This window comes from Chionomys nivalis, chromosome 19 (genome assembly GCF_950005125.1).
Source record: "Chionomys nivalis chromosome 19, mChiNiv1.1, whole genome shotgun sequence".
NCBI lineage: Eukaryota > Metazoa > Chordata > Mammalia > Rodentia > Cricetidae > Chionomys > Chionomys nivalis.
The window spans coordinates 41769251-41784825 of record NC_080104.1 but is presented as its reverse complement, the minus strand read 5'-3'; the positions used below and the strand labels follow the sequence as shown (position 1 = coordinate 41784825).

Below are 15575 nucleotides of genomic sequence, written 5' to 3'. Positions count from 1 at the left end.
TCCTACAATGCCAGCCTTTTCTCCCTGGCCCAGCCCCTCTACCTCCCCCTTAACCCCTTCTCATCCAATAGTCTTCTAAATGGAGCAGTTGGTTATGTGAGCTTAAACACAGTGAACACCGTCAGCGAGAATGACATCCTTTTTCCAAAAGAGACAGCTAGAGGACCCTGTCTTTAGTTTATCCAGAGCCTAAGGAAACTCTGTTTGCACTATAGCTCAGTGAATGTTTCTCAAGTGACTACCTGAAGTAGGAACATTTCCACTTGAGAGATGTTTCTAGAAGAAAGAATTTAAAAATGATTGTATTTTTAGGTTTAGTTACTATTATTGTTTTTGGTGTGGATATAATTTTGGTTCTTGGCTGACTTTGTTCTAGTCCACCTCTATGCAGGGTACTGATATTATAGGCTAGTGGTTTTTTGGTTTTTTGGTTTTTTTTTTTTTCTCCAAGCATAGGTAACTAAGTAGTTTTTGCTCTGAATGTCATCAAACTGACTCACTTTGCCAAGAGAACAAACCTGGCTGCTACCACCATCTTCACATGTGAACCTTTGGTGCTTGGCACTTAGTCATTGTAGAGAATTTTCTCTTTTACGGAAACAGTAATGGTGAGAGTGGAGTAATGGGGATATCTGGAAGCAGATATGTACCTGTGACTCTGTTTTCTCTTTGAACATTATTCAAAAACTATTTGTAACCATGTAGGAGAGACAGATTTTAGTTTTTCATAGGTTGATGATTGTTCAGAGCAGGCAGGCCCCTCTGGACTGAGGTGTGGCTGCCTCTCTCTGCTGGGCAGCCTTACTATCTGCATCTTGCTTCTCTCAGCGGTCCTTTGGGATGGTCTGCCTCATACACCCACATCTGAACCCTCTGTCTAGTAGCTTTTTCCTGTCTGAAGCAATTTATGCTTCATGTCCTTTTGTGTTCTGAGATTTCCTGTTGCCAAAATAATGTCCTAAATAGTAGAAAGAAATTGTCTGCAGAAAATCAATACCAACTTTTTTTTGTTTATACCAAGAAAGTATAAACATAATAGTGTGAGTGAAATTAATCAGACGTTTGACCTGGTTACTTAAGTTGCTGCGGTGTTCTGCTGGATCCTGCTGTGCTCTACATTTCTCTGTCCCTTCCCCCCTTCGCCTAGTGTGGCTCCTGAGAGTGCCCATGCTGCATTTGACAAAGCAGCTCATTATTTTGGAATGAAGATTGTACGTGTTGCAGTGGACAAGAACATGGAAGTGAATGTGCGGGTGAGTCCTCTGAAGGTTCAAGGGGCAGAGTGTCACACAGACGGACTCCCCTGCTCAGAGTAGAGCAAATAGAGCAGAAACTAGACTGACAGTGTGACACACAGCCAGATTTCTAGTGCTAACAGGTGGATGATCTGGTCCCTGATGGTGTAGAACCCAATTTTACTTGTAACCCCTTTACTTTCTTTTCTTTATTCATGAAATGAGCATGGATGTACTTGGCCCCAACACCCGCTTTCACGGACCTGAACATGTTTTTATGTCTCACATATGTGTAGAGGAACTTTTCATTTATCAAAGCTGTTCCATTATTGGAATTTGTAGGTTGCAAGGTTAAATCAAGTTTTTACTAAATCTTCATTGGTAAATTTTGGGTCTGGTACAGTTGCCTCCTTTGCCTCCTAGCTCAGTGTTGTTTCTATTTCCATAGCGGTTGCATTGCTGTCAGGTAGTGTTTCCATGTGGACTTGTGTGCACCCCTCATAGCAGAAGGCAGTCTTCCCAGGGTGCAGAGACAGAGGAGGGACTTGTGAACCTCGACTCTGAGCCAGTAGTCTATATTGTCCTTACGGCAAAAGACATGAGCAGCTGTGACTAAGATTCTTATTTCTCTTAAACCTTCAATCCCTAGGCAATGAGAAGAGCCATCTCCCGGAACACAGCTATGCTGGTGTGTTCTGCCCCACAGTTTCCTCATGGTGTGATCGATCCTATTCCTGAAGTGGCCAAGGTGAGAAACAGGCTATGCAGATGAATACTTAAGATAGATGCGATGTACAGGGTTATGTGAAGAGAAGGAGTTTTGATTTTTAGGTTTGAACATAGCAGAGATTGCTAGCATTCATCAATCCTAAGGCAAGCAGGCCCCTGCACCTCTTTTGGGAACCTCTTAAAGTCACTGGCATCTTGGTTGGGAAAAGGATAGTACGTGACCCAGGCTGCCTGTAAGCCAGGTATTTTGAAATAGATGCTTAGATTCCTACCAGGAAGTAGTCTGCCATTAGGAACATGCCCACCACTTAGGACTGAAGTAAAACCCCCCTCCCCCAGAAGCCATTAAATCAGAGTTCTGCTATTTCTTACATGACGGGGTAGGGGAGCTTGAGGTCAAGGCATATTTAAATACAAAGTACATGCAGTACATTTCAGATGGATTCTTTTGAAGACTAAATATACATGAAAAATAAACTTCATTTAAAAATGTTAAAAATAACTCTTTGGGGTTTGGGATTGAGGATCAGTTGGTAGAGTGTACTCCAGGCCAGCACCAAGTCCTGGTTTTGATTTTCAGCACCCCATGAAATTGGGCATGGTCATCTGAGGCAGAAGGGTCTTCCATGGGCTAAATATGTTCAAGGCCAGGCTGGAGTACATGAGACCCTCTCTTCAAATAAATGTACAGGTAGCCACTTAACACCTATGGGGTATAGTTCAGAGTAGCCTATCTTTCCACTCATATCCTGCTAAGGGTTTATGTATAAATCTCCTATGTTCTTTTTTAACTAGCTGGCTCTCAAATACAAAATACCTTTTCATGTGGATGCTTGTCTGGGGGGCTTCCTCATTGTCTTCATGGAGAAAGCAGGGTACCCACTAAAGAAACAGTTTGATTTCCGGGTGAAAGGTGTGACCAGCATCTCAGCAGATACTCATAAGGTGAGTTAAGGAAGTGGCCAACCGCTGGCAGTTGGTGAGTTTAGCTGGTTCTCCACAAAAGGAGTTGAATGAAACATTAGTCTCCCCACACACATATACGGTCTTAGGGTGTCTTTTGATGTGAAGAGACACCACGACCATGGCAATGGCAACTCTTATAAAGGAAAACATCAAATTGGGGTTGACTTACAATTCAGAGGTTTAGTCTGTTATCATCATGGCGAGAAGCATGGTGGCGTGCAGCCAGCCATGATGCTGGAGAGGTCGCGGAGAGTTCTACATCTGTATCTGTCACACTAGTCCTGGCTTGAGGATCTGAGATCTCAACCCCCACCCTCACTAACACGCTTCCTGCAGTAGTACCACACCTGCTCCAAAAAGGCCACACCTCCTAATAGTGCCAGTCCCTATGAGCCTATGGGGCCATTTTCATTCAAACTACCACACATACCAACTATGAAATAAAGTCTGACTCTTGTCTGTCATCAGGTTAGCTGTCAGGTAGTGGTTACAATGTGGAGGGGACAGCTCACGGAGAAAAGGAGCTCTTGCCTTTGCTCATACTGCGAGGATTTCCCTGTATACCAACAGACTATTGAAGGTGGTGAGGATTGATATTGGAGTTCCTGAGCTTAAGTGACAATGTGCTAATAGCAGAGTCCTTTTAAAAAAGAAGCCCGTGTGTTCAGGAGCAGTCGGTGCTCGCCACCTTTGGTAGACTGAAGTGAATTCCATCTTGGTTGTCAACTCTTGAAAGTTTATCCAGATATGGAAAAGAAATATTAATGGCTTCAGGGATGTGTACCTTGTTTTGATTATGTTGCCGGAGCTTGTTTTAAACTAGATCATAGGGAAGACTTGTTTTTCAGACTCTGAATGATCTATAATACAATTTTAGTTACAGTTGTCTACCCGGACAACTCTTGTGTTCTTTCCCCTTTTACTGTCCGTCTGTCCATTTGCTATGTGGGTCCGGAATGAAACTTGTATTAGCTGTGGTAAGAGTTCTCTAGGTGGAATGGAGTCACACAGTGTATTGCAAGATGGAATAGGTTGGGGCTGGAGAGATGGCTCAGAGGTTAAGAGCATTGCCTGCTCTTCTAAAGGTCCCGAGTTCAATCCCAGCAACCACATGGTGGCTCACAACCATCTGTAATGGTGTGTGGTGCCCTCTTCTGGCCTGCAAGTATACACACAGACAGAATATTGTATACATAATAAATATTTAAAAAAAAGATGGAATAGGTTGTTTTGCTTTTGGACCACCAATATATTCTTTTTTTTTTTTTTCTTCAAGATAGGACTTCTCTGTGTAATAGCCTTGGCTGTTCTGGAACTCACTCTGTAGACCAAGCTAGCCTCAAACTCATGGAGATCCACCCATCCACTTGCCTCTGCCTCTCATGCTGAAGGCATGCACCACTACTGCCTGACTCAGTACATTCTTAAAAAGAAGTGTAATGTTGAGCCATAGAATAGGAATCAGATCAGATAGTAATTTGAGCCTCCAAGTGACTTGAGTTTTCTTTTTCCTGGTTTTTACTAGGAAAAATTTATCCTTATTTTCATACTGACTTGTTATTCCAGAGAAAGTTTTTGTTTTCTCTTTAAGGCAAGGTATTTATATAGCTCAGGCTGGCTTGAAATTCACTATGTAGCCAGAGACAGCGTGAATTCCTGATCCTCCCCTCCACCTCGAAGTGCTAGAACTGTGTGTCCACTGTGCTCAGCTTCCCAGAGAAAGAATTTTAAGTAAGGAAAGCCAACAGCTGAGTGAGAGACAGAGGAAACCTAGTCTTCATTTTTTGTTGGATCTCAGATTCCTCATCCCTGACAAAGAGAACATGGAACCCATCCCCCGAGTTCCTTCTGCCTATTAACTCTGTTAAATCTGAACCTTACCCAAATGGGAACTCCTGTAAGAAAGCAGGCTTTACTATGTGTGGTCGTGTGGACAGAGTTGCCAGGTACCACCACACTCTGACCTCTTTGCTTCTCCCCTCAGTATGGATATGCTCCCAAAGGTTCATCAGTGGTGTTGTACTCTGACGAGAAGTATAGGAAGTACCAGTTCTTTGTTGGTGCAGATTGGCAAGGTGGCATCTACGCATCTCCAAGCATGGCTGGCTCACGGCCTGGTGGCATCATTGCGTCCTGTTGGGCTACCTTGATGCACTTTGGTGAGAACGGCTATGTTGAAGCTACCAAACAGATCATCAAAACTGCTCGCTTCCTCAAGTCAGAGTATGTGTGGAAAACGGGGTTCTGCTTTGTCTCTTGCTTTCTCCTAGTTGGCCAAAGGCATCTCTGTACTTGGTAGCACACCCTTTCCAGCCCCTTACCAAATGGTGCTCGGGGAGGAGACACTTGCATTGCATTCTGTGCTATGACTTGGGAGTGGGGTAGACTGGGAGAAGCCGATGGTTCTGGACAGAGGTTAGGTCTTCTGGGATTTTGATCTCCGTAAGAATCACCCATCCCAGCCTGGCCTCTGGTGTAGAAGACGAGACTGTAAAGTCCCAGAGGGTAACCTGTGTTCATCAACTGAGATAAGGACCAGAGGAGTGGATATGGCTCAATTTCTTTCTCATTTGCTTATTTTTAGATTGGAAAACATCAAAGGCATCTTCATTTTGGGGGATCCTCAAGTGTCAGTTATTGCTCTGGGTTCCCATGATTTTGACATCTACCGACTATCTAATATGATGTCTGCGAAGGGGTGGAATTTTAACTACTTGCAGTTCCCCAAAAGGTATGCTTAACGCCTCTGTTCCTCCTTTCACTTCATGACCTTAAGAGCTGAGTCATAAAGGTAACACGATATACAGAGTTCACTTTCTAGAACCCAACACATTGGTAGCAACTGGAGTTCGTAGACATAAGGAACAAAATGCTTTGCTTGTTCAAGTAGAACTGACTGCCAGCCTACTGAGACAAGTTGTCACTTGTAAGGCTCTCTGTTCTTTCTCTGGCCTCTGTAGTCTGTGATCCATCTTGTCCATAGCTGTCAGCTCACTTCTCTAAGGTTTGTTTGTACTCCTGTCTACAGCCTGCCTTCTCCAGGTCACAGTCATCACCGACCACATTTTTCTCTAAGTGAGTTAGGGTTTTTTTTTTGTTTTTGTTTTTTTTCCTCTCTCTCGAGATAGGGTTTCTCTATGACTTTGGAGCGTGTCCTGGAACTAGCTCTTGTAGACCAGGCTGGCCTTGAACTCACAGAGCTCCACCTGCCTTTGCCTCCCAAGTGCTGGAATTAAAGGCGTGCGCCACCACCACCACCTAGCCATGAGTTAGGGTTTCATAAGAGCATTGAAGCCCTTTAAGACTCAGCTCTATGCTTCTCTCTCCATCAGGGCCTACCCTCTAAGATGAAAACCTAGTACCCATCATTGCTCACACACGTGATTTACGGAGCCATCACTGACTGTTTATGGGATGGGGACAAGACAGAATAACCAGCTGTGTTCATTTTGTTAAAGTGGTTCTTAGTCATGCTGGAAAACCCTAATTTTCTCACTTAAAAAACCCACAGATTTGAGAGCAGTAGTACTCCAGTGCATCCCTCCCCTGGGGTGGCTTTATTGTGGGGTGTCTTTCTTTTCAGTCTGTCCCTCTCACGCCCTCTCTTCTCCCATAGCATCCACTTCTGCATCACGTTAGTTCACACTCGGAAGCGGGTGGCAATCCAGTTCCTAAAGGATATTCGGGAATCGGTCACACAAATCATGAAGAATCCTAAAGCTAAGACCACAGGAATGGTAAGGATACCAGGGCATCCCCACTTAGAAGTATTGGGGGTTGTGTGGGAACCTGAAGTGATCAGACTCTTCTGAGGCTGTTTCTGCCTCAGCTCAAAGTGCACAGCTCTCCTCAACAGTTAGTGTTGCTGCTGGTCCTGCTTCTTCTTGTTGGGTATCTCAGATGGGATGGAAAGCAGAAGCTGCTGAACGGAAGCCAGGGCTCTTGTCCTGTCTGTAAAGACAACGAGCACTCCCCCGCCCCCAAACAGTAAACCCCATAGAGTAGTTCCTTTATTTGGAAAGCCAGGCTGGAAAGTACCTGTGAAAAATATCCCATGGCAGCTGCTTTTCTGATGGAAAGATAGGATGGCTGGGCTAGGAAGCGGAGCTAGGTGCATATGAATGACAGCCATACTTATGTCACTAATAATATGTCCTTGGTTGGATTTACAGGGTGCCATTTACGGCATGGCCCAGGCAACCATTGACCGGAATCTGGTTGCAGAAATATCCTCCGTCTTCTTGGACAGCCTTTACAGTACCGACCCTGTGACTCAGGGCAGCCAGATGAATGGTTCTCCAAAGCCCCGCTGAACTTTGATCCTTGATAATTCCATGGAGCTTCAGGCCTTCAGAAGGTTCTTGACATTTGGAACAGACCACACACAACTTGACGTCTGGACCTGCTCCTGAGAGCACAATACGATAAACCATAAGATAGCTTCAGCCTCAGGACTCCTTTTGTTTCCTTTTGTGGCTTTTAATTTGAAGACCCTGAAGGATTCCACTGCGCAATGAGTCTGCCCTGTTATAAATGTTACCCTAAAAATTGTTTTAACCATATTCCCCTCTGACACCTTTAGCATCATCTTCACTTAATCATTGTATGGTGGCTCTGACCTGTCCTGATTTCCTAGGGAAAGTGTGAGATAGCAAGAGGGTGCCTTTGCTGCCTCAGTCCGATGGTTTGGCTCTCAGGCAGGAGACATTTATGTACTGTGTTCCCCGGTGGGTATTTCCATGTCCCAAGCAGGAGGTTATTTCAGCCTCTGCTTCAGGAGATGTCACTTGACTCTCAGGATCACTTTCATTGCAACTCGTTTTACTTTTCCAAGCACAGGTTGGCCAGGTCATTGACCTCTTTTTTTGCATAACTGGAGCACGGTCCCTTAGCAGGGTTTGAAGTGCTCCTTTGTCTTCTGTGGATGACCTTGGTTGCTACCATCAGTGGAGAAGCCTGTTGGCAGTGATACTTCCCCATGTTCCTTCTATACTGTAGGGTAGGAAAGGAAGGTGTTTTCAGAGACTCCAGGGCCTTTTGGCTGTGGTGCTGCCTGTGGATAGGGGTAGATCACTCCTGAGCCCTCTCCCGGGCCTGATGAGCTGAAACCAGACCCTTTCCCATATTTTCTTGAGTAGCAGTGTAGGCAAACACCTATGCACACATGTGGGTGGGGTCTTCCCCTTCCTCATTGCCTTAATCTATCATGTAATGAGAACCTGTTTTTATTGAAGGAAATACTCCCCAAGTGTCCTTGACTTTGCTCAGTGGTGTGAGTACAGGGGACCCTTTCTCTATCAGTGTGTTCTTCCTGCCTCTTCCCCGATTCAGCTTCCAAAGGTACGATGGCATTTTAGCTTCAGGTACTGGGTGTTCCTCAGCCCCTGCTAAAAGGAAGCTGCATAGGACAAGAGAGGCATTTTGGAGTAGAAAGGCATGGCTGCAGCCATTACACCTAGGGCCTGGGATTCCTTCACAAGACTTGATTGCCCAGGGTGATACAGGGTCGGAACCAACCCCTATGCCAGCTTCCCACTTGGTTCTCCCTTTTAGGGATGGGGCCTCTGATCTAGTTCGAGCCCCTGTCCTCCTCCGATGATCATACCATGTGCCTTTCTCCCAAGCAGTGAGTAGTAAACTTACTCATCACCCAGTTCCTGGCAGAAATGGACCAGTCTTTGAGGTGTGTCTGTGTGTAGGACAAGTCAACAGGAGCCTTTCTCTGTTCCCTGCCCTTCTCAGGGATTCCTGAATATTGCTGGCTGTGAGAGAGCCAAACTACCAGGCTCTTCCTCACCTTCCTTGGGAAGTGATCCTCGGCACTATTCTGACCCCAGACCTGTTACTAGCCGTCTCATTGCATAGCGAGTATGTATGTCCACTTCCCTCCTGTGTGCTCTATAGTGCACTGTGGGCTTCAGGGATGCTTGATGCTCGCATGTGTCAGAAAGAGGCTGAGTTCCTGAGCACTTCCAGTGGTTAGAGCTATGCAAGACTCATCTCTGGGTCTACAGTGCATCATGCTAGAGAGGTCCAGGGATCACCCAGCAGGCACCACTGGCTTGCCAGTGCCTAAAATGGAGAAACAGGTCCCCCATAGTCTCAGAGGACCCAGGAACTGATCTGCTCCCTTCCTTTGTGACAGTGTTGGTATGGGTGATGGTGTTTTTCAGAGGGACCTGCTGTAGCTACTTTATGATTAGGAACTTTAGTGTGACTTCAGGCTGTCATTGTGTGTGTCTTTGTGTGTGCATGCCATGCCTAGCCGGTGTCAGGGGTGGGTGGGGTGTCTAGTATCATGTGGCTTAGTAGGTGCCACAGTAGCTTCTGCAAACACCGTACTGTCTTGTTTCTGTATTAGATGTAGGTAGTACTGTGAATATACTGCCATGTCACTTTTAATATTACCAGTTTTATACCCGGAAATGGTACTTGCATCTTTGAAAACTGTCTCGTCTTCTCTAACCTTCCCATCATCTCCATGCCCTTTCCTGACTGCAGCAATAACTCTTAAACAGTTTAATAATTAAATATCCCAAACTATTAATCTTTGGATGGTTGCATTCATTTTATACAGACCACAATTCAGCAGTTGCTGAACAGGAAAGCAGTTCCCCATTTCATCCCCCACACCCCAACCTTGGAGGTAAAGTTATGACATACCTGCAGCCGTGTCCATCGTGCCTGAATCTTCAGGGAGTTCAGTTGCCTCAGGAACTGGTTATGTCTGTCCAGAGAGGTCTATAATCTTGGCCTTTAATTCCCTGGTGCCATGGCCCTGACCTCTTTTTCCATCCACTTATACCAGAACATACTGGATAGATTAGCCATCTAGGTGGTCTCCCGCCAACTGTACAACGTGGCTCTGTCCGGCAAGTCAAAAGCCCATCATTTGGTTTTGGGGCCTGTAACACTCCTGGATAATGGCACTGGGTGGTCTTGATGGTGAGCTGTGCAGACAGATCGCTCATTTCTCAACATCACCGTCTGCCTCTTCTGGCCCTGGGGGGACCAGCTTACCTAGATTGACTAGACTGCAAGCCAGGGGTCATAGGTGAGGATTCAGTGGGGTGAGCTTCTTCACCTGCACTGGGTGGAGATGAGATTGGGCTTTGCTCCATTCTTACCATCTTGTCACCTAGGCATTTTCTACTCTTGTGAATTGCTAGCTAGGGACCTGACCTGTGTAAACTGTCCTTAACTGCTCCAGTAGCAGATAGCCCGTTAATATACCGCCTTGCTTCCCTGTAGAGTAAACAGCAGGCAAGCCCTTTGCTAAGACTGAGAATTGCAGAAGCCGTCGGAACTGGAAGTCTATCTGCTGTTGGACTCTGATGTTTGCCAGTGAATTGGGAAGTGTATTGGGAATGACAAGTATACACAGGAGGGGACTGGGTAAGGAGCTGGTTCCAGTGATAATGGTAGCCCCGTTGGCTAGCTAGAGGAGCAGTTCCAGTTTAGAGCTCAAGTACTGATAATCCCAGCTCAAATAGGAGTCCAGAGTTCTATGTGAAGGATAGGCAGCATTTTTGCTCTAGATGAGCCTTCAGCTGACTGAACAAACCTTACCTATATTAGAGCAATCTGCTTTACTAAGGACCAGTTCAAAGCTTAATGACCTCATCCAGAACCCCTCTGCTCTAACACAGCCAGAATCCTATTTGGTCAAATGTCTGGTACCTCAGGGCATATCTAGGTTCATTCATACAAAATTAGCCATGATAGCACAAGGAAGAAAATAATGGTTGCAAACTGCATTTCTAGATATAGGTTCACATGCTGTGTGTACACATTGCCCTATTCCTGAACCATCAGCAGTTCCGGTCTCTGGAGTATAACTGGCATCCTTCCTTGTCAGCATTAGTCACTTCTTTGTCCCCTTAGCTCATGCCTCATCTTGTAACAGTTCATGGTTTTTCTGTCTGATAACCCCTCATGATAATGTGCCTGCAGGTAAAGTACTGTGCTCCCTCCTTTCCCTCAGTACCTCGATCCTACCTGGCTGCCCAACAAAGTATGCGTTTCTATTCAGTTGCATTTTAGCTGGTGACAAGCTTGTGACCTTAGTGGGATCATTCCTGTTGGCCCATGTGCAAAGCCCTGGGTTTGATTCCCAGAGTCACAAAAACAAAACAAAACAAAAAAAAAAAAAACAGAACAGATCCCTCAAAACTAAGCATGATTATGTCTGGGTGGTGGCGGCGCACCCCTTTAATCCCAGCACTCAGGAGGCAGAGGCAGGTGAATCTCTGAGTTTAAGGCCAGCCTGGTCTACAGAGTGAGTTTCAGAACAGCCAAGGCTACACAGAGAAACCCTGTCTCAAAAATACAAACCAAAACCCCCAAAATCTATAATTGATTTCAGTTTGTCGTGGCCTGTGGAAAAGAAGGTTCCAGAAGCTGAACCAATTGATAGCATGGTTTTATTAGAGGCATCAAAGCACATGTTTCTCTGATACAGTGGGAGTTGTTTTAGTTCTGGGGTCTGAGACTGAACTTTGTCATGCTTTAACCCAGCTACTTGGACAGTGAACTAGAAAGGGTAGAAAAGGAGTAAAATACAGCCTGGAAAGAAGACTGCTGCTGCTGGGAAGCCCATGGAGGAAGGAAAACCTTATTCAAAGTAGTGTAACATGGCAGAGCCCCCAGTGAGGAGAGTGACACAGGCAAAGGTTGCCGCTCTTACTGCTGACATTGACACCTACATCTTCCTACACAGGGACTCATCCCTAAGTGGAGGTGGTGCTCGCTGCAAGCAGCAGGGACCAATGGCCAGCCTCGTTGGGTTCCTGTTCAGTCACCCCCATTCCCCCCCCCACCTCCACCCCCCCGCCAGGAAATTTTAAAAAAGGACAGGTCTATGTCATAGACACAGCGACTTGTTCGATGAAGCTAGCCAGGTTTATGTCCCGTTCTGAAAGACCGGCACACTCGTGGGTGCTCAAGGTGATGTGGACCTGAATGAGAGAAAACCAGAAGTTCAGTGGCAGGCAAGCACCCTCCCGGGAAGAGCAACAGAGCCACTAGCTGTGCGCTCAGGTCTACCAGGGACCGCAGGGTCAATAGCCAGTTCTGAGGATAGGAACTGGCCACTTGTCACTCCCGAAGACAGTAGCTGCTCACTGTTTTCCTGACAGCTCTAAGGGGCACACCTGCTGACACGCCATTTTCCTTCGATAGTTTCCCAAAATAATGATGATTTCAGTAATAGGATAAAAAGTTCACAGAATGGAAGCCAGGGGCCAGCTTCAGTGGGAAAAGACACTCGCCAACAGGCCTGACAACCTGAGTTCAACCTCTGGGATCCACAGAGGAGAAGGAGAGAACAGACTCCCACAAGTCGCCAGCTTGCTTCCACACGCACAGCATATATGTGCCCACACCCTACACTAAACAAATGTTAAAAAAAAAACAAAAAACTTTTTTTTTGAAGACAAAAGTTAAAATCAGAACTGAAGGTGGGCGTCCAAACACATCCTTCATGTTTTTATAGACAGTCCAGCAGCGCTCTTGGCACGTTCATAAGACAGTCTGATCTGCTGAGAGACAACTGAGTTCCGTCTTACTGCTCTCTCTCTCGTTCTTTCATCAAGAATAAAGCCGCTGGTGCTATTAACAGTGCCCTTCCTAATGTCTGACCACAATCGCTCAAGGTATTTTACTTTGCACTTATTGTCAGCACTGAGACGGGCTATCTTGTGGGGAGTCTCTGTTGGCTCTAGGAAGGGGACAGACAGAAGGGGCATCAGCTAAGTGGTGAGGAAGGGCCCAGGGTCAGGTCCAAGAGCAAACCTTCAGGAAGATGAGGTTCTAGGACGGGGGCAGGCTCACCTTGTTGTACACGTTAAACCACTCGGGGTGGTGGTCCAGCTTCTCAGCCTGCAGGGCCACTCTTGTCATGAAGCCAAAAGCCTGATAGATACAGGAGGATAGCTTAGCTTCTTGCAGGGCCTCTGGAGCTCTAACCTCCCCTGTGACATCCTGTCCCTCATTCCGAGGCCCGTGTTAGTGTTACTCACATCCCCAGTGTGGCGCACACAGCACAGGCGGTTGCTTTGGCCAGTATTTTGCTGTTATTAAAGTGCCTTTGGAAGGACATGCACTTGCTACCCTTTGGAGGACTGCCTCCTCCAAGGACTTCAAGTTCCGGGAAGGCAGGGCCCAAGGCCCTTCTCTTTGCAGGCCACTTGGAAATGTATTTCCCCTTGGCTAGTAGGACATGGCATGAGCACAGAATGTGGTCCGGTTAGTACCCCTCTGCTACCACATACCCGGTTGAAGTCTTTAAAATGAAACTGTTTGAAGATGGCATCTCGGCCTTCCAGTTCATTCCATCCTACAGCCCTCAGATTTGGCAGCAGCTGGTCCCGCTCCTCAGCACTCAGCCTGTGTGCCTTGCCAGCCTAGGAGAGGGAGAACAGAGGCCCCAGGGCCTTCCTTTTATAGGTCAAGAACATGCCCCAGACTTTTGAGAGGAATTTAGCCGGGCTGGCTGCTGTGGATACAAGCACCCTACTCCAAGTCACAGGCCTTTGGGTTTGCAGGGAAGCGCCCCACAAGAAGGTGGGGTCTGGGCTGGCTTATTGATAGACTCTTGGGTCCTGTACTTTTTGTTTTGGTTTTTTTCAGTTGGTTGGTTTTGGTGTATGTGTGTGGGTGGGTACATGTATGTGCACGTGTGTGTGTGGAGGTCAAAGGGCAATCTCAGATGCCATTTTCAGGTATCATTTGCCTTTAGTTTAATAAAAAAAATTCATTAAAATTTTTGTTTTATGTGTGAAGGTGTTTTGTCGTCACGTTTTGGTGCCTGAAGAGGCCAGAAGAAGGTGTCAAATACCTCAGAACCAGAATCACATGCAGTTGTGAGCTGTCACATGAGTGCCAGGAACCGAATCCAGGTCCTTTGGAATAGAAGCCAGTGTTCTTAACCATGGATCAACTCTCCAGCCTCCTCCCTACTTTCTTTGCTTTATTTAGACAAGGTCTCTCACCAAGTAGGCTAAACTCCCTGTCATTGAGCCTCAGAGATCCATCTATCTCTGCCTCCACAATTCTGGGATTACAGGTACAAACTACATTTAAAAAGTGCGTCCTTGGGTAAGAAGACTTGTGTGACAGGTTCCAGGCCAGCACTGGGGCCTACAGACCAGCACTGGGGCCTAAAGACTATCCCTGGGGTCTACAGACCAGCCCTGGGAACTACAGGCCATCACTGGTGTTTGTGCTCTGCCTCATCACCCTGCTTCACTGACAAGGGATGGCTGTAGAGAAGGCAACAGAGATCTGCACTGTGGTTAGTAATAGGGAAGTCTTTCCAGAGCAGGCTGATGAGCTGGGCTCTTGTAACCAGGCAACCAGATATCAACCAGGAACCAGAACCCACTGTGGTTTTTTTTGTTGTTGTTGTTTATTATTTTGGTTTTATGTTTTGTTTTTTTCTTGACTCCCAAAGGAGTGGTGGGTACAGGTGAACGGAGGGATGCTGGGAGGTGCAGGGTGGGGTGGGGGGATGGTACCTTCTCTTTAGAGTTTTCCAGAACCCCCTAGTCTTAGAATGACAACGCTCTGCACTCTGGGGTCAGAGGGGTAAGGGCCTTGTTTGCTTAGCAAAGCTCTGTCGGCCTTTGGCAGCATGGGCCCAGGGATTACTGATTATCCAAGCCTGTGTCTTTGGTTCCTAGTGACCCTTCCCAGGCCACAGCTGCCAAAACAGCTTCCAATCCCCCCGACTGCTCCAAAGGTGCAGAGAACTGCGCTGTTTGGTAAGAGTTTCAGAGTCTAGCAGCTCCAGGGGCACCCCTTTCCAAAGGACCTAAGATCCTGACCCACGAAGGTGGGACACAGAATCCCAGCTAGGTGCTTGGGCGGGGCGCAAGACCGGGAACAGCACTAGGGTGCCGAGAGAACTGAGCCCCGTCAGATTCAGCACCCCAAGGGACCAGCTAGCCTGTAGGGCCAGAACCACGCCACGGAGACCCGCCTTCCTGCCACACCCCGCCGGAGCCCGCCAGCAGGCGGCCTGGAGTCGAGACAGGCCAAGCTTGGTCTCTCCAGGCCCGCCACCACCGCCAACTCCCATATCTGCACCCCAGCGCCCCCGAGGGCGGCAAGGTGACCCTAGCCCAGCGCAATGGCGTTGCCCGCACCCTCAACATCAGAGCCCTAGCCCGACTTCCCGATCCCCGCTCAGGGTTCGCCATACGTCCTGCGCTTACCATGTCCAGTGCTGGTAGCAGGTGGCGGCAGAGAGGGAGAGGCAGCCGGCAGGCAGGAGGCCACCCGCGGGGGCGGAGCAGAGATCCGGCCGCCGCCTGGTAATAATTAACGTGGGTCCTCCTTGCTCCCCGCCCTTCCAGCGTTTTCTATGCCCTGTGCTCTGTGAGCATGGCTGTGTGATGGGCTCCAGGGCAAAGGCTTTGGTTCCTCGCTCTGCTGCCTGTCTGCTGGTGGACTCTGAGTGCCAGACTGCCTGACCTATTGGTATATTAACAACGACAACGACAAAAGCCACCCAGGTAAATGTGACACATACGGAATTGCATATACATCAAGTTCACCATTATAACTGTCCTGACAGGAGAGAAGATATCTAAAGGGAGACACTGTGTCCTTCCCCTGTGTTGTCGGGCTGTTGAAACAACCCTA

General features: G+C 47.3%; 2 protein-coding genes across 3 annotated transcripts in view; one reads left to right on the top strand and one right to left on the bottom strand.

Moving 5' to 3' along the window:
* The window catches only part of Sgpl1 (sphingosine-1-phosphate lyase 1), a 49602-nt gene extending 40131 nt beyond the window's left edge, over positions 1-9471 (top strand). For both annotated transcript variants that reach the window (XM_057751823.1, XM_057751824.1), the window contains exons 9-15: positions 1148-1253; positions 1885-1983; positions 2760-2909; positions 4915-5153; positions 5515-5661; positions 6547-6667; positions 7103-9471. In XM_057751823.1, coding sequence (XP_057607806.1) covers positions 1148-1253; positions 1885-1983; positions 2760-2909; positions 4915-5153; positions 5515-5661; positions 6547-6667; positions 7103-7243 — 1003 coding nt within the window. In that variant the 3' untranslated portion in view covers positions 7244-9471. The remainder of the gene's footprint in view (positions 1-1147; positions 1254-1884; positions 1984-2759; positions 2910-4914; positions 5154-5514; positions 5662-6546; positions 6668-7102) is intronic.
* Positions 9472-11760: 2289 nt separating this feature from the next.
* On the bottom strand, positions 11761-15304 carry Pcbd1 (pterin-4 alpha-carbinolamine dehydratase 1). The gene is made up of 4 exons (XM_057751592.1): positions 15146-15304; positions 13202-13333; positions 12762-12842; positions 11761-11887 (listed from the first exon to the last, which is right to left on the bottom strand). The coding sequence occupies exons 1-4, from the start codon at positions 15146-15148 to the stop codon at positions 11789-11791; spliced, it is 315 nt and encodes a 104-aa protein (XP_057607575.1). The 5' UTR covers positions 15149-15304; the 3' UTR covers positions 11761-11788.
* Positions 15305-15575: the final 271 nt, after the last annotated feature.

Excerpts from the sequence above, each read along its gene's own strand:
- Pcbd1 (XM_057751592.1), bottom strand. Across the intron at positions 12,843-13,201 it reads ATTTTAAAGACTTCAACCGG|GCTTTTGGCTTCATGACAAG; the intron begins GTATGTGGTAGC and ends TGTATCTATCAG. Across the intron at positions 11,888-12,761 it reads GGTTTAACGTGTACAACAAG|GTCCACATCACCTTGAGCAC; the intron begins GTGAGCCTGCCC and ends TCTCTCATTCAG.